The sequence below is a fragment of the Carassius carassius genome, chromosome 19, assembly GCF_963082965.1.
Source record: "Carassius carassius chromosome 19, fCarCar2.1, whole genome shotgun sequence".
Classification (NCBI taxonomy): Eukaryota; Metazoa; Chordata; class Actinopteri; order Cypriniformes; family Cyprinidae; genus Carassius; species Carassius carassius.
The window spans coordinates 29,396,968-29,416,479 of NC_081773.1; the positions used below are offsets into that span (position 1 = coordinate 29,396,968).

Sequence of the window (19,512 nt, forward strand, 5' to 3'; positions counted from 1 at the left end):
TTACCTTAATGCTGCAAAATGCGTCTGCAGCGGTATTATTATTATCTGCAAAAGCAACTTGGAAAAAAGCTTTCTCATCCGAATTAAAGGGGTTTTAGTCTGAATAAAATGCTAGTAGCAGGACTATAAAATGAATAGATGTGATTATGATCATTTGATAAAATGAAGAGAGCGCGCCATACGTTGGAGATCATTTTACTTTGTTGACTGTTTCCCGTCAAGGAGACCGCTGAATGCGCCTCTTTAAATGGTTTCGTGGTGCTTGTTGTTGTATTTTAAAACGCAACTGCAATGTTTTCAAATGACACACTATAGTAGTGGTGCAACGGATCATCATTGATCAATATCTTCGGTTCGGCACACACGTGACCCCCGGATTGATTTATGAAGAAAAAAAGTTGCGCATGTTCAGTCCACACTCAGTGGTCATGGCGAGCGGAGGAACGGAGGAGCTTGAACGCCCCGCGCATTTTGGATTCCCTGTCAGATATAATGATGAAGGAAAGAGGTTAGAGTGAAAAGATTGTGCCAGATCTTTATGAACAGGAGAAGAAAAAAGTTGTGGATGAACTATCCCGAGCATCCTCTGTTGCGCTCACGACAGAAGGGTGGACGTCCAGGGGGACGGAGAGCTCTGTGACGATAACTGCTCACTTCATCACAGCACACTGGGAGATGAGAAGTCGGGCTATTATGTTAAAAAGAAGATATTATGTGCACTTTAAGTTGATTTCATATATTTTAATTTAATAATTTAATGTTAATAAAAAAAAGACAAAACGTATGTTTATTTGTCTTGGCCTTTTTTTTTTTTTTTTGCTGATCCGAAAAATGATCCGATCCATACGAGGACGAGCGAGCGCGGGTTTGACTAGATGTATTTGGAGGTTATTGCTCACGTCTCGTTCTGCACATATCCAAATGTTTCCATATTCGCAATGTATCTGAATGTTAAACTATAATATTTTTTATTTATTTCATTTAAACTAGACGGAAAGATCATCCTCTACACATTAGCAAAAACCTCCTTGGCATAACAGCAGAGTGCACCAGTATACTATGGTCTATTTAAACTGACCAGTGTAACCTTTTAAATGTTTGGTTGACTGTACTTCATTTTAATAATGAACAGACTGCGATGTAAGTTTGAAATTAGAATGCACTTTAGATGTTCTGTGTCATTTATACCAAACACAAATGTTGCTGGTTGCTAGTGTGTTTGCAGCACTACTGTTATTTATTTTTTATATATTGATTTTTTTTATATTTTTCAGTTTAATTGATTTTTACTTCTAAAATTGTATTTATTTAAATGTATATTTAAGTTTACATTTATGTTCCAACAAACTTGAAAAATTCTACTTGATAAATGCTCTAAAACTTTAATGCAAATGATTTACTTATATATAATATAATACTAATATATATATATATATATATATATATATATATATATATATATATATATATATATATATATATATATATATATATATATATATATATTACCTGTTTTATATATTTAATACTTGGTCAGTTTATTGATTTTGTTTGGTTAACTTTGGATACATTTTTTATTTTAATACCGTGCAGTGCACAAAATTAAGATTCGAGAGATGGTTCAAGTCAGTACTCAATAAAAGATGATAAGTTTAGAAATGTTGTGCATCCACTTAATATTAGTGTTTCATTTTACCATGCAAATGAAGGGGAAAACTTCAAGATATCGGCCCTTAAAAATCGGCAGCACATATCGGCCATCGACTGACCCTGACCTCTAAACATCGACATCGGCTATAGAAAAACCCATATCGGTCGATCTCTAACCGGCATGCCTGTCACCAACCATGAAGAGTTTGCAACTAGGGATGCACCGGACGGTTTTTGCTTAAAATATACAGCCAACTGCACAAAATATGAGCCCCTTTCCTGCTCACTGCAGCTGCGCGAGCGTACTGTACCGGTCTGTGCCTTGTGAAGGGATGTTCAGCTCAATTTCTCGCATGTTGGATGAGAAACGAAATGGACTAAACTGTGACAAAACTGAATTTTTTTTTTTTTTTTTTTTTAAGTAGAACTTGCATACACATTTGAAAATACAGAAGTAAACGTCAGTTCTGTATAGGATGATTATTTTCATTTTACCTTAAAATGACATCGACTTAATATGATTTAAAAAATCACCTGCTGTAGCACATTGAAAAAAAGTGTGTCATTCATCCAATGAAAAAAAATTTGGGTAATGATTCACATCTATATTTTTTAACTTGAGACAATAGTTATTTATAATAGTTTTTTTTTTTTAATTGGATGAATGAAATACTTTGCATCTTTGTTTTGTTCGCACCAACATTATTTGATTTTAACATTTTGGAATAATATTTATATAGAATATTTTTATTTATTCTCAATGGTAAAAACTAAAACAAATACTGAATGCTGATTAAGAAACATCTTACTGAATGTGTGTTGATTTTGTTGTTTGGACTGTAGAACTATGCAGTTATTGCCTTTAATTTCACATGATTACAGTTAATCTTTTCATTTAAGGCCAGTTCTATGTAGTTTCAACCCAATTCAAAAACAAAAGCTAAATGCTGATGTCTGTACCATCTATGTTTGTACTGAATGTAGTCTGCTTACTGTGTAGTTACTGCCGTTAATTTCAGATGGTTACGGTTATTGTTTTCAATAGCCAAAAGCCAGTTATACCAAATAAACATCTTGTTTATGCATACTTTCCTTCTTTCTTGTTTGTTGCTTAAAGATAAAAAAATCTGAAATCGGTATCGGATTCGGCCAGTTTGCTTGTAAAAAATCGGTATCGGAATCGCCCATGAAAAATCATGATCGTGCATCCCTATTTGCAAGGGCGTAACTTTGGGTCTACCATTGGGGGGGTTAAACTCGCGGCTTATTTATTTATTTATTAATTTATTGTATTATTTTCTTGTGTAAAAGGTAACATGCTAATTTGCATAATTTAATTATGCAATCCCCCCCAAAACGGGTGACTGTATTGGAGCAAACAGCAGTTACAATTCAGTGACATTGGTTCTACACAGTCCCTGGCACCCTCTGGCTTTACCTCATAGGACACTGGCAAACGAACATCTAGCCAGCCAACTCCAGTCAACAAAACAAATCATCAGCTAACTCAGTGTTTCTCAAACTTTTCTGCCATTCCCCACTTCAGAGGTAGGAAAGGGTTCCGAGCCCCACCTGTCCCCAATCACCCCAACAAAATGTTAATAAACTAGGCTTTAAGTTTAACTGTTAAAATGTATTTTATTAACATCACATTTTAAAAACTTAACATCAAATAACAGCATTAAAAATTTTCAAATAAAGAAAATGAAAGTGCAATTATATTATCACTTTGCATGAAATAAGACTCAAAATTAGATTAAAAAATAATAATAATTGTGTTTGCATTTAGCCTCTGATAACATCAATACAAGTGTGGACTAACATTAACCTAGTTGTGCTTTGATTCATTTTGACACTTTGCAAAATCCATGCAAAAAGAACAACAAAAAAACAAAAAAACAAACAAAAATAAAAATAATCTCAAATTGAACCAGAGGTGGTAAATTCCTAATAATGTACGTATTTTTTTAGGTATTTTAATAAGATAGATACCTAAAATACGTTGCGCATACAGCTCAAGTAATGCGATCGTTATAAAGGTGTTTGAACAACAAAACACATCCACTTGCACATATTTGACAATCGGAATATCAGATATATCCTGCTATAGCTAACACATTTGTGAAATTTTGAATAAAAAAGGAAATAAAAGCAGATCATCAGTCATTCAGCACTATTGTGGCTACGGTGTGACAAGCAATGAATGGCGCGTCTCCATGGGAACCATAAAGCGATACTACGATCAATAACGGTAGCATTGAAATACTTTTAAACTTACGTGTGAAGAGGTTAAGTAACGTCAAGGCTTACATTTAAATGTGTCTTTGTTTTGAGTGTATGGTCAATAAATAAAGGAATTAAAAAGATGGGCACAAAACCTGTTTGTCATGTTTCTATTCCCCACACTTTGAGAAACGCTGAGCTAACTTAAGGGTACCTCCGTTTGGTCAGGATTTTTCGTTTTTCTTTTTTTTTTCTTTTTTCTTTTTTTTTGGCTGGTGTCGACAAACAATGAAAAATCGTTGTCTGGCTGCCTTTCAGTGTCCTTTTCATCTTTCCGTCAGCTTTCTCCAACCATTCATCCCATCGACTGTGCAAAATAGTGAACAAACTTGGTACAGAAAGCGGGTTGGGTAATACCAGAGACTTTGGTAATACCAAATCGGTGCGGTGGGCGGGGGGTACATTACAGATTATTTAAAATATGATACTATCTTTCTTGCTTGCAAATGAAATTAATAAAGAAAATGAACAAAAGTATTCATTCTGAATATTTCATATCTATTTTAATCTGAATGATGTGATGATATTGGGGGGGTTATATTAGCTGGATCTGATTTTTGGGGGGGGTCATGACCCCCGTAACTCCCGTGCAAATTACGCGCATGCCTATTTGCAACAGATGCCATCTTCAGCAGCACTCTAAGGATATAATAAATCCAGATTATTATCAGCAGGTAGTACATCATGTCCTCTGAGAGATTAACAGGTTGTTGACCACATCTGTACTCCCAGCAGACACGGCATTCATTTTAATTAGAGGTTGAGTAGCTGACTGACAGGCCCGGTTCTTCAAACAAGAGCCAAAATAAACTTCGAACAGAGCCACGAGTCAACATCTAAACGATGGTTGGGGTTACTCCAAATTACACATGATATTCATCACACGATTACCATCGACAACAGCAACCTGACCCTCGCTCAAAGCCTCTAATCTCTCTTCATGACATATTGACTCCTCTGTAAGACAAATACACCTGACAATGGGCACTGAGGTCCCCACACCAAATGCCAGCTAATCGGCTCTTTTTCAGTCTGTAAAAACCGTTTCGTTCGTTGAATAGAACTCATTAGAAATTTGAACAAGAACCAATCAAAACATATGTGCAATAGACTATTATGTTACGAGGAATGATCTGTAAAGCTCTGTATATATACATTTTATTATTATTCTTACCGATAACTGTCTGATATATAATTGAATCTAACATAAATTAAAAATAACAATTAAAAACTAAAATCAGTTGATTTTATACGATGTAGTGTCATGGAATAATTTGTATGATACAACTGAGGTTTCAAATTTACAAGATTATAATACAAGGCATCATAACAAAGCAAATAAATAAAATATTTATATTTTTTATGGGTCAAAATGAAGTCCCATTTTGGTGGCTGCATCAAATAAAATTTAGAAAAGTGATTTTAAATACATAAAAATGCAAGTCAAATGTTTTAAAAAACTTTTGTGAAAATAAAATATTAAATATGCGTAAAATCATTTCTATTGTCGTTCAGCGCAACAGACCTATTTATGTAAACATGCTACAACTACTTATTCTGAGTCGCACTTATTAAAAATATAATAAAGAAAATCTGATCACACTAAATATTATTATATTTTAAATGTTTAAAAACGTCTTGCTTACAAATGGGTAAAACCTAACAGTTTGGAGGTTATTGTCAAAGACTGGTAAAATATATAAAATTATTATTAATAAGTATTTTTCATGTATGAATGAACAATTCAGTTTACATTATGCAAATCTCCTCACCTCTCTGTTTGTCACCATACAATCCAAAACAAACAGACTGAGTTTTTTCACCAAAAAGTAAAGCAACAAGCACAAACAGATTCAATGGAAGCCATCACGTCAGGCACTTCAAGTGTTTCCCATTGCCTTGTGAAGAAAAACATTAAGTTTCCCAAGTGTGGATATATGCTGGAGTGAAACCAAAAACCTTCAAGAGCACTTATCAAAATGCCTCTGAAGCACAAACCGTGCTCAGTAATGGATCTAACAGCCTATATTCACTGATATCTCCTGTCAGATTATAATGCTTCTTAATACTGATACAGGACGGAATGCGAAAAACAACTATTTCCATCTGAAGAGCCATTTAAAAGCTCTACCATAATATGCAAATTATATATAATCCAAAATATAATACTATAACTATAGTAACAAAATTCAGTGTCAATATGGGTGCTCAGTTTACACTTTACATTTTAAAAGCACGTGAAATTAAAATGGACTCTTACCCTCTTAATTACATTGCTGGCCTTAAAGAGGGCAACACTTTTATTATTTAAAACAATGGAGTAGATAATTTTACTTCACAAAATGCATTAAATTGATCAGAACTTTCTCTTCATTGAACCCTGAAAAAAAAAAAGGTTGGTTGTCAGTTGAGGTCATTGGTCGGTAGAGATTTATATTTTTTTAAATTTTTTTTTTTTTCTCCAGTGGCAGTTTTACACACACACACACACACGCGCGCTGATTTTAAATGTGTGTACCGGTACTTTTACGACAGTGATTCTGTATTCCCGTTTAAAGTCTGTTGTTGCCATAGACACGCAAAACGCGCACACACACACACAAAAAGCCTTCGCGGGAGTTTGACAGGCGATCTCATAGTAGATTAACATGGAGGATTTGAACTTGAAAAACGGAGTGTAGTGTACATACATCTTCATGATCTAACTTACAGCGATCTGTTCGACACATTCAAGAGCCACAAAACGGTATTTATTGTTTACATTTCTTTAAAAAATGACCACATTTGAAAGGTGAAATAACCAAATGAGACTTTGTTTCATATTAAAAGTAAGCTGGTAATGTTAATGTCCTGTCTGTCAGCATGTTGTCAGTGCCCTCTCTGTTCCGCGATATATTGTTGACTCCCCCCCCCCCTCCCCGTGTTTCTCTTAATGTTACGATTTCCAAACCTTAAGTTATAGCTCACTTTAGGAATTGACAGTTAAAGGGTTTTGATGCAATACTTAATGGTTTTTAACGGATTACTTAAGGGTAAAACAGCATTTAAAGGAAACTGTAATTTAATTAACGATGTGTGAAAGACCGTTCTTCCCCAGTCTCATAAAATAAATTTGGGTCGCACATAAATTGACAGGGTCGGTCGGAAACCGGAACCAAACAAATTTTTTTTTTAGGCCTTATATATTTTGAGGATATATCGAATAAAAACTTTTTTTTTTAAACTTGCTGTAAAAAACAACAGACACCATTACAAAATGTGTAATGGTTTTACTGGTTATAATGGGACTTGTATTGGTTTTACTGGAAACTGTAATGGACCCTGTTGGTTTCTACTGGTAATTTGTTGCCTACTATTGGTGGCTTGTTAAAAACAATAAATTCTAATGGAATATGTACCAAAACACACTACAGAAAACCATTTTTTAATGGTTAAAAGTTAAACCCTCAAAAATTATTACTTGTAAAGATTGCAGTGATACATGACATGGTGAAAAATGACCGAATGAATAATACTTAAAGTAGGTCAAGATAAATTTTAAAATTGTGCCCCCTAAAATCACAAGTGGCCCCTGACTGAAGATTGGAGAAATTATACTGAAAGTTCAGTTTTTCATCACAGGAATAAATTTCATTTTAAAATATATTTCAGATAGAAAATTGTTGTATATATGGACCCTCTTTAACTAATGTCAACCATCCTTCTTACTTTTCAACACCTTATCTTCTAACACTTGACTCTATTCTGGTAATGTCCACTTTTCAAGATCTAATCAATTCCTGAAAGATAACGCCCTCTTAAGTATTCACTAAATGAATATTCACTCTGAAATATATCAAATTACAGAAGCAAAATTACTTGTGTTGTCTTTCAGTCTTTTGCAGAATTATCGTACCACAAACCACGCCCACCAGTGCAATGATTGACAGGCGAAGTGTCTGCACTAGCTACTGCAGATATGTAGATACATTTTCTGCGTATTATTCCATTAAAAATAAATCCCTTGAACTTTTCTGTAGTCCCAAACATTATAATGTAAGCATCACCAACTCTCCCTCTCATGATTTCATCATCTCTCTCGTAACTAGTGAAGAAAGCCTTCATATTATGACTGTCTGTCTGCCTGTGGAGAAATAACCGTTAACGTTACCTGATTTAATTTAAATTGGCGCCTTCTAGACGGTTGTGTTCAGCTGAGGTAGGCGGAAGATTAACCATACCTCGCTTTCTTCATAAATAACCACTAGCTGAAGATAGATAAAACTTAGTTCCCTATAAAACTGTCGTTGTATGAACTTCCAATGTTGTGGCATCATCTCGTCCACACGAATCAACTGCTGGAAAGGAGAACAGAAGCTAAGCAAATCGCTAACGATTCCTTCTTTTGAGTCGAATCTTTTTGAATGAACTGATTCACTAAACCACTAAGAGCGATTCGTTCGCACATCAATTCACAACTCATTTCTAAAAACGGACAGTAATAAACTTTTCAGTGGGTAAGTTTGTTTAGGACTAGGAATATGTATGACTGTTTTATAACCAGTGCACTACAACATCATTAAACAAAGCAAGCATGGATGTGAATTACGTAAATCAATTTCATTTTTGTAAGTTAATTTTATTTGTGTGAGCCGAATCGGATCTAAAATATACTGGAACTGGAATTCCACGGGGAGTTACAAAACATTATTATTATTATTATTATTATTATTATTATTATTATTATTATTATTATTATTATTATTATTATTATTAATGTTCTTGAACCGCCACGGAATGTCAAGAGACAACGTGACGACGAGATTACATGAGCTATTTAGAATGAACTGATCGAAAGAACCGACTCCTTGGAAATGAGTCAACCTGCACATAGTTCATTACCGAAGTCAAATTAAACGCGGTTTAGAAATCTAATACAGAAATGCAACTTCGTGTGAGCTGAATGAACCATATTTATCCGGTGCAATCATCTCTTCCCCCGCGGATTCAAGAATCAATCACTGGAAAAGTGGATTTTCAGGGCGTCAACCAAGGTTAGGACAGTTGACATGTCTCTCTAAAAATAATAATAATAAAATAAAAACAAGCAGATGATGATCTCTTGGATAAACTTTCAATAGTATAGGCGTTTCAACATTGCATTAATCAAATGCATTAGAAGTATTATAAAATGCTCTACGTTAAATTAAAGCACAAAACCTGTGGCGCAGTCTAGACCACTGACATTTATAAATGGATGTCGGAAAAACAAACAAATCAATCAATGTACAGATATGTAAATAACTTTTTTCTCTTGCATCTGATGCTGTTATGACAACAATAACTTACTGTGTGTAATACAGAAACAGAAATGTAAGCCTATCACAGCCAACTAAACTACTCACTGTATATGAATCACTAAAGAAAATAGTTGAGAATGCGCATGTTGCATTGCATACTGTCAACTGAATGAGAAAATCTAAAAACGAAGCATGTTAATGACTTTTGCTACTGTATAATCACAATCAAACTCAAACTAGCTCAGATTTAATTTTAAAATCCTGGATAAATATAACTATTTTATGGATCAGGCATTGTATTGTTATTTGCATTCAATTATAACCTGGAGCATTTTTTAGTGACCATGAATTTTAATAGCTTTCATGATCCACTCACCATCTTCCAGCAAAAATCAAGGTATTTCTGCCAACATAAGGGGGAAATTAATCCTGATCGTCCAGGAGAAAAACTTGATGCAGTGATCCAAGTCGGAGGAAAACAAGACAGTGTGGGCAACTTTACCCAAGTATGTAAACTCCAAGGGATTTTCGGCGAAGTGCTTGAGATCACAGAGATGAGCGCTTAGACAGCGCGAAATCAACAATCCTACTATGCCTGAGGCTGAGGTTATGAATATTAAGTAAGCCATGTTAAGGTTGCCGTGTTGCCTCATGAATATTTATTAGGCTGTGCTGACGTTGTATCGTAACCGTCCAATAGAGAACGTTTGCTTATGTATATTAAAGCCTTGACCTTCGCCATAGCAGGAGTCTTAAATTTTCACAACTTGATGGAAACCGACGCCAGAAAGATTACAACCAAGAGGTGACGATGATTTCACACGTCGTTTTCACTTTGACTTAATTCTGAATGCGGTTTTTTTCTTCATAATGGTGTTTTTTTGCCCCACCCCTTGTGTTTAAATGCCCACGTTTTGACAATAAAACATAATTAATTGAAACAAAATGAAAATAAAATATAGTATGTATTACAGTATTATTTCTTTCGTTATTATACTGTTAGATTTTAGATGAAAGTGTGTTGTCAAAAAGGTTGAGGTAAAAAGACAAATTCAAAGTCATTTTATCTTATGTTTTCTTTAATAAAAAAATCAGTATTGTAAAATAACAACACGTTTACCCTGATATAGAAAAAATAAATAAACTATAATAATAATAAAATAATAAAAATAATAATTATATGAAGCACCATTTTGTTAAATCTTGTAAGAATTTTCTTTAAATTTACCCTGCAAAAGGTACCTTTTAATAGATGTTACGTACTAGCCTATAGACTTTTTAAATTGAGTTCATAGACACGTCAGAGATAAGCAAAGCAATTCTGTAGGTTTAATAAATTTTCCAGTAAAAAGTTTCGAAGCCTGATGGCGCCACCAAGAGGATTAAATCACATAAGCAGTGTTTGCTTATGTGATATTAAGTGCACTTCCATAATGTACTTAAAGTGCTATGTTTTCACGCATTAAGTTTGTACTTAACATACTGAAAATTCTTAAGATAAACTTAAGATCATGTAAGTATTTACAATTTTAAGTTGCAACTTAATTTGGTAGCCTAACTAAATACATGTTTTTAAATATACAGAGACCGTATGTTACAGTAAAAACACATTTAAGTTCATTTTCATGCATATTCATATTAAATACAAAATTAGTGGGTAAAAATAGAGCATTTTAAGTACATTATGGAAGTGCACTTTTTTCACCTGGGTTTCATTATCTACACAAATGTTACACGTAACAAAAGAAAGAAAGAAAGAAAGAAACTGGTTGCCAGAATTCAGTGTTTTTCATTCACTATGTGGTCCTCTCATCCATTATAAATGCTTTAAAAATCCACTATTGTTATTTATCTTCAGGAATATTTTCAACTTCAAGCATTTAGCAGAATCTTTGTTCTTCTTCTTTTTTTTAGCATATTTGAGAAATATAAATTCAGTCAAATGTAAGACAACATAACACAGTTTGTTTATACTGTATTTCATTAAATATGTAATTACCTATATTGTTCAATTTACCAGCCTAATTGAACTACAGTGTATTTCAATTCTTAAAAAACTAATAACCACTTTAATAATACAATATAACAAAATAACTCAATGCACATAACCGATGTATCTGTCTAAATTGTTCATTGTTATATGTTTTCTCACACAGATTTTGGACACTTGCTCAGATGTGACTAGATCTGGTCGTTGCTCAGCAGCACTCGACAGTCTGCTTCTGTGTCTGTCTGTGTAAACTACAGCACATATGGCATAGAGCTGTTTGCATCCCTGTCTGTGTCTTTATAGACCTTATGTTCATCATGAACATTTATCTATCTATCTATCTATCTATCTATCTATCTATCTATCTATCTATCTATCTATCTATCTATCTATCTATCTATCTATCTATCTATCTATCTATCTATCTATCTATCTATCTATCACACGTGCATTTTCTGTAGTTGCATTTCAGTTCAGTTACTTTCTACTATTTCCCAATAAAGTGAGGCTGTTGAGCAAATGTTCATCTAGCAGCTATAATACGGTTTAACAGGCTTTGTGTCAAACACAGATTAAGTTCTTCACGTAGAAGCCTGCAGCCGATGCTGAATCGCAGCAGTAAAGGGAGTATTTTTATTCTGTGGGTGGACCGAATGAATCAGATGGAGCACTTTTACTGCAGCTCGAGTCCATGACATGGGAAACATCCATTTAGTGCAGCAGGACGTCTCAGAAGGGATGTTAGAGAACCACAGAACAGAAGAAAAAAGCGGTACAGTTCAAGAGGTGTGTTTTGATGTGTAATTGAATAATCGATATATTGAGATATACTGAGCAGTCTTGTGATGTGAGTTTCTGTCTTGGACTACAGATGGACGGTGACAGGGATTGTTTATTGTATTCACATAAAGACATGGAGAAAAGTGGAACTAGTTCAATATCCTCTGCTTCGTTTAATTTCATCAATTCCATCATAGGATCTGGGATCATAGGTAATGTTTGGTTACCGATGCTTCTAAAAAAAGTATAATTTTAAACTGAGTACATGCACACAGACAGTGCCAGTCAAAAGTTTGGACACACTGAACAAAATATGTGCTCCTCTTAAACTTAAAACATGTTGATAAATGCATGCTTAATTTTTTTTTTTTTTACAAAATTATTAGTATTATTTTAAATCGATTAGTTGAAGAGGATGTTGAGGGAAAAGCATCATCATGTGTACATGTGAACTCCTTTAATATTGTAAGTGTTTCTCATAAAGTTATATAGTCAAATAGTTTTATTTAGACTGTACATTTATATATGGATTATATATATATATACTGGCTGCCAGTATGTATATATATATATATATATATATATATATATATATGTTTGTGTGTGTGTGTGTGTGTGTATACAGTATATATATATTGTTGATCAAATAGGATAGTTTGCAATAGTCAGTGCAATATCTGTATAGAAAATCAAATCTATTTTTCTCGTCAAAAGCATGCTTGATGATGTTTTTTTCTTAATAGTCACATTTGTGCGTAGGTCAGTATGTGAGAAGTGGCTTAGATTCCACGCGGTGCAGGATCATATGACTGTAGAGCAGCCACAGTCAGTTCACATGCTTCAGCTGCGGGAAAAAAAAGAAAAAAATATTTTTCTGGTCCTATGATATATCTTTGGGTCTAGAAAAGGTCAGCAATAAATATTTAATGTATGCATTCTTGTCAGGAGCTATTTTTGTGCTCTATCACCTGCATGATCAGAAAAAAAAGTTAGTCATCAGACCTTTTTCCTGTAGGGGAGACTGGGGGCAGTTGTCACATTTTTGATCTATTTCATGTTCTCCACATCTCTGATCTCTTGGTTTCAATCGCCAAGGTTTGCCGTATGCATTGAGTCAGGCCGGCCTCCCAATGGGTCTCCTGTTGCTTGTTCTGGTTGCCTTCATCACAGGTATGCACTGCAAATGTGCATGAGCCTTTAACTGCGTTTAGATCAAAGTAATGTTTTAAAACACTTGCATGCATTGGTTACAAATGAAGCCAAGAATAAAGTTTAGGCAATTATTTGTATTAAAATGAAAATGCATAGAAAAATGTAGCCTATTCATATGGAAAACTTTGTGATAGTTTTGTGGTGCTATGATAGTTTTATGAAGCTTGTGTCTCTTTGACAGTAAATCTCCATAATATTTCACCATAAATATATTCTGTAATGCTTTCCTCACCATGAAAAACAGCAGCTCAGACATTACATCCAATGCATTTTTGTTTTAAAGATGTAAAAAAAAATAAAAGTAATTACAGGTTCATCTCAATAAATTAGAATGTCGTCGAAAAGTTAATTTATTTCAGTAATTCAACTAAAAATTTTAAACTACTTAAATTCAGTGCACATAGACTGAAGTAGTTTAAGCCTTTGGTTCTTACAATTGTGATGATTTTGGCTCACATTTAACAAAAACCTATCAATTCACTATCTCAACAAATTAGAATACTTTAAAGACCAACAAAAAACCATTTTTAGTGAATTGTTGGCCTTCTGGAAAGTATGTTCATTTACTGTACATGTACTCAATACTTGGCATGGAGGTGATCAGTTTGTGGCACTGCTGAGGTGGTGTGGAAGCCCATGTTTCTTTGATAGTGGTCTTCAGCTCATCTGCATTGTTTGGTCTCTTGTTTCTCATCTTCCTCTTGACAATAGCCCATAGATTCTCTCTGGGGTTCCGGTCTGATGAGTTTGCTGGCCAGTCAAGTACACCAACACCATGGTCATTTATCCAACTTTTGGTGCTTTTGGCAGTCTGGGCAGGTGCCAAATCCTGCTGGAAAATGAAATCAGCATCTTCAAAAAGCTGGTCAGTGGAAGGAAGAATGAAGTGCTCCAAAATTTCTTAGTAAACAGGTGCAGTGACTTTGGTTTTCACAAAACACAATGGACCAACACCAGCAGATGACACTGCATCCCAAATAATCACAGACTGTGGAAACATAACACTGGACTTCAAACAACTTGGGCTATGAGCTTCTCCACCCTTCCTCCAGACTCTAGGACCTTGGTTTCCAAATGAAATACGAAACTTGCTCTTATCTGAAAAGAGGACTTTGGACCACTGGGCAACAGTCCAGTTCTTCTTCTCCTTAGCCCAGGTAAGACACCTCTGATATTGTCTGTGGTTCAGCAAATTCTTTAACACATCTGTGTGTTGTGGCTCTTGATGCCTTGACTCCAGCCTCAGTCCATTCCTTGTGAAGGTCACTCAAATTCTTGAATCGATTTTACTTGACAATCCTCATAAGGCTGTGGTTTTCTCAGTTGGTTGTTCATCTTTTTCTTCCACACTTTGTCCTTCCACTCAACTTTCTGTTAACATGCTTGGATACAGCAATCTGTGAACAGGCAGCTTCTTTGGCAATGAATGTTTGTGGCTTACCCTCCTTGTGAAATGTGTCAATGATTGTCTTCTGGACAACTGTCAGATCAGCAGTCTTCCCCATGATTGTGTAGCCTAGTGAACCAAGCTGAGAGACCATTTTGAAGGTTCAGGAAACCTTTGCAGGTGTTTTGAGTTGATTAGCTGATTGGCATGTCACCATATTCTAATTTGTTGAGAAAGTGATTGGTGGGTTTTTGTTAAATGTGAGGCAAAATCATCACAATTAAAAGAACCAAAGACTTAAACTACTTTAGTCTGTGTGTACTGAAATTATTTAATACACAAGTTTCACAATTTGAGTTGAATTACTGAAATAAATTAACTTTTCCACAACATTCTAATTTATTGAGATACACCTGTAATGTTGAGTAAATGATGACCAAAATGTCATTTTTGATGAACTACACCTTTAACATGAGTATTACTGTTGTGCTTTTTTTTGTAAGCAATGCATGAAATGTTTTACACTGCCTAGGAGCATTGTAAATAAACGTCTAAGAGCATTTAGTTTTACTTTATATATGTACATAAGTAAATAAGTAAAAAACAATTGTGTGTTTAAATGTGGAGAAATGTCTTGTTTTTTATTCGGGCAGATTACTCCATCATCCTACTGGTCAGAGGAGGAAATCTGTCTGGCACTCACAGTTATCAGTCTCTGGTTCAAAGCACATTTGGCCAGATAGGATATTTGGTTGTGTCGGCTCTACAGTTTCTTTACCCATTCATTGGTAATCACAGACATCTACTATCCATCCTTATATTTTATTAAATAAATATTGTGAGGTGAAGTGATATTTAAAGAATAGATCTTTTTTTGCCTTTGTTGTGTCCTATATAGCAATGATCAGCTACAACATCATCACAGGTGATACGCTGACCAAAGTGTTTATGAGAATTCAAGGAGGTGAGTGGGTTATTATTTCAAAGAGGTCATAGTATTTAATTTTAATCTTTTATTTAATTTTAATTTTAAAAAAAAATTGTGCAGAGGTCATTTTTGCCTAATTTTATGTTAATAAATGGATTTTAGAATATTTTTTTTCTGTGTGTAGGAACTTTTGAGTTCCAAAAGTTACAGCATGTTATCATAGAAAAAAAAAACACGACTTGTCTGAATGAAATTAATTAATTTTGGGTATACTGTATGCCATATTCTTACTTCTGATAAAACAGCATAAACCTGACATATGTTCTCTTTGTTTTTCAAGTTGGTCCCGGAAACATTCTTACAGAGAGACATTTCGTAATAATGATGTCCACTCTTCTGTTTACACTCCCGCTGTCTCTCTATAAAGATATTGCAAAGCTGGGAAAGGTTGAGTATAACCTACCTCTACTAAGTTTCTTTGCTGTTTTTTATTTTTATTTTTCAACATAATAATTTGTGATCTGTGGCTTTAAATGAATATTTCACCCAGTAAATCTGTCATTTAGTTGTCATTTACTTGTCTATTTTTTCCTGGCACTTTTTTCATACAACAGTGACCTTGTCAGATTATGCTGGGCTTTTAAAATAGACGAAAGAGGATAATAAATGTTTCATAAAAATAGTCCAAATGACCTTTGTGCTACATTCCAAGTTATCTAAAGCCAAGTCATCGTTGTGTTTTACAGAAAAATAACATCACATGAGTCTGGATGACATGATTTAAAAAAAAAATAGAAAAAACATTATGCATGAATACTAAAGTAAACTTACGTTCCTTTAGTCTAGTAAGTGTTCATCTTGAAAAATTACTATATAAAAGTTATTAATCTTATGTTTACTTCATAAAAATCTGTAAAAATTTCAGTAAAGATTGAACTCAAAACATATGAGGCACGAGCTGACGGTGGACGGATGTAAAACTATACTAAAAGGACTTTTACTTGGAAAAAATGTCTAAACTATCAATCAGACAACAGAAGGCATGTAGTAGATTGTTTACATGTATTTCAGCAAAGTTTTTATCCTGTTGATCATTTAGAGGACTTAGAAATGTAACAATCAAAGAAGAAACAGTAAGCTTATTAGGTTAAAACGGACAGTAATGAACTCTGTCCCTCTGTTTCAGGTATCTTTATTGTCCATGCTTTTGACTCTTGCCATCCTCATCACAGTGGTTGTGAGAGCAGCGACACTAGGACCACAGATGTATTAAATCTCTCTCTTCGTCTGTGTGCATTCATTCACACCATCCACCATATGCTGATGTTTGCCGCCCGCAGCTCAGGATAATGATTTACCATTTTAAACATTCATTTCTGAGAAATGATCTCACTGAGCTTAATTTTTTTAATGTGATTTTCCATCATATTTTTGGCCTTAGTATAACAAGCCATGTACATAGTGTCACAATGCAGTGAAACAATACACACAGTTTGTGATGCATGATGAAGCAAACCCCTAACCCTTGTTTAACCCAGATTGAATGATTGATTTTTCACCAAGTTGAAAAAAAAAACAGGCAAAAAATCAGTACAATTCAGCTAAAGTCTTAAATTTACCTTCATATAACTTACAGAAACCCTGTGAAAACACTGAAAACACCCTGGCAGTGGCATTTGCATGGTCATGCACAAACAAAAAAAATAGTTATTTCTAAAACGAATAACTAGCTTTATGCATTAATCACATTTTTATGTCCACCCATAGACCTGCGTCAGATGATGCATGGGTGTTTGCGCGGTGGAATGCGATTCAGGCAGTTGCTGTCATGTCTTTCGGTGAGGTTTTACACTCAGCGATGAGCAACATATTTCAATTAAAGTACCTTTTTCAACCCTACCTTTGACATTTCATATTTTTCAGCTTTTATCTGCCACCACAACAGCTTTATGATCTATGGGTCACTGCGGGAGCCCACACTGAGCAGCTGGTCTCTTGTCACTCATGTATCTGTGGGTTCAGCTGTACTTGTCAGTGCTGTCTTTGCTGCTGCAGGTTATGTGACTTTTACTGGTTATACACAAGGTACATAACTGTAAATAATCTTGCAATATCTGCACTTCTTACTTTGATAAATCTGTGTCATATGGTACAAAAAGCATGCAAAGTATTGCATGTTTTCCTCTTGTGTTTCTTGTCCTAGGTGATATATTCGAGAACTACTGCAGGAATGATAACTTGGCTACATTCGGTCGATTCTGCTATGGCATCAGTATAATCACCACGTTCCCTCTGGAGTGCTTTGTAACCCGTGAGGTAAGTCAATGGAAGCTTTTACAGTAAATACAGAATGGGTGATTCTTCAAATGGGGCACTTTTGACTACTTGAAAACTTAAAAAATGTCCTGAAATGAAAATCTGATCATGGCCTTGATCAACCTTTAAGTGGACTTTCCATCATAAATATACTTATCTCTACAATACTTGTTGTGATGGGAATTGCAGCAGTATTGGGGACACTGATTTTATTTTATATATATATGTTTGGTATATATACTAAATTAATTGAATGCTTTTGAGTTATTATAGTTGAAACTAACATAAAACCATTAAAAAAATCGTAATATTAAATTAACTGAACGTTAACTGAAATAAAATGTACAGTATATACACAAATGCAAACTATTTGTATTTCAGCTACTGTAGTTGCTTAGGCAACATTTCTCCTTTTCATTCAGTAAAAACCATCCAAAATAAAAATAAAATAAACTACGTAAACATAAATAAACATAAAAGTATAAAAAATGATAAAAACACAACAAAATTAAAATGACAATTAACCTAGAAAATATAAAAAGGTTACATTTAAAAGCATCTCAGTGATACTAAAATAGCACATAATAATGTGAAGCAGTACCCTGGTTTTAACACTTTTTATTATTTATTAAAAAGAAAAACTGAAAGGCATTTAATATCCTCCTTTAATTTGATGCAACAAATCTGTAGACAACTGATTGAATTTTTCAGAGCTTTATCCTGTCTACCGTATGCAATATGTTTTACATCTTAAAGTGTGACATAATAAAAAAGCTTGTTCTAGTATTTAATTAGCTTTCTTTAAAGTTGGTTGTTTCTTGATGTTGTCTATATTTTGTTTCAGGTGATCTCTAATGTGTTTTTTAAAGGAGAGCTCAGTAACACCACGCATGTCATCATTACCTTGGTGATCGTCTCAGCGGCGACTGTCCTATCGCTCTCTTATGACTGTCTGGGTATTGTACTGGAACTGAATGTGAGTTTTCCTGTTGATTCATCAACATCAATGAAGCAGCCGTCAGTCATTCAGACATGAGTGTAATTGTTGTGTTTCCATGTCTCTCTCAGGGGGTTTTGAGCGCCATACCCCTCATGTTCATCTTCCCCGCCGCCTGTTTCTTGAAGCTCTCGGACGGCCGCTGGTTTCGCGGTGAAAACCTCATCCCCAGCTTCATCCTGGTGGCGGGTGTTTGTGTGATGATTATCGGTTTGATCATGATGGTGCTGTTCCCTCAGGACTGTTTACACGGAGCAGAGCTGTTTTACTGCACCGTCTCCAACACCTCTGTTCCCAGCACCACTTCACCAAACAGCGGGCTGCAGTTTATTAACGCCACACAGAATATCAGCATTTTCTGACTGCCATTAACTTTGTCATTTTTATATGCCGTTTTCTAGTGATAAATTGTTTATGCAATTGGTGTATTAAAGAAATGACATAAAAACAAGCCTACAATTGTTTATTATTATTATTATTATTATGATCTATGTTCTTGTTTTATATACTCTCCAGTTTTCAATTTGAAGACTGTAAAAGTATAAAAGCATAAATGTATAACATAGCTTAATGTAAGGAACAGAGTCAAATTTAAGTTATTCAATGATGATCTTTAAATGAACATGATGTGCGAGTTTGATTTTGGCCAAGATTTCAGTTTTGTACATTGCTTACAAATAAAAAAACAAA

The 19,512-nt window shown here is 34.4% G+C and overlaps 2 protein-coding genes across 2 annotated transcripts in view; one reads left to right on the forward strand and one right to left on the reverse strand.

Annotated features, from left to right (window-relative positions):
- The window catches only part of LOC132095532 (sodium channel protein type 2 subunit alpha-like), a 69,571-nt gene extending 61,324 nt beyond the window's left edge, over positions 1-8,247 (reverse strand). Inside the window, exon 1 of the mRNA XM_059500621.1 lies at positions 8,084-8,247. The gene's annotated coding sequence lies outside the window, so the exon portion shown is untranslated. The remainder of the gene's footprint in view (positions 1-8,083) is intronic.
- Positions 8,248-11,743: 3,496 nt separating this feature from the next.
- slc38a11 (solute carrier family 38 member 11) lies at positions 11,744-19,273 on the forward strand. Its single transcript, XM_059499435.1, has 12 exons — positions 11,744-11,988; positions 12,074-12,194; positions 13,078-13,152; positions 15,235-15,369; positions 15,480-15,545; positions 15,850-15,956; positions 16,696-16,775; positions 17,277-17,347; positions 17,433-17,594; positions 17,713-17,825; positions 18,670-18,801; positions 18,894-19,273. Exons 1-12 carry the CDS (start codon positions 11,899-11,901, stop codon positions 19,182-19,184), a joined length of 1,443 nt encoding a protein of 480 aa, XP_059355418.1. The 5' UTR covers positions 11,744-11,898; the 3' UTR covers positions 19,185-19,273.
- Positions 19,274-19,512: the final 239 nt, after the last annotated feature.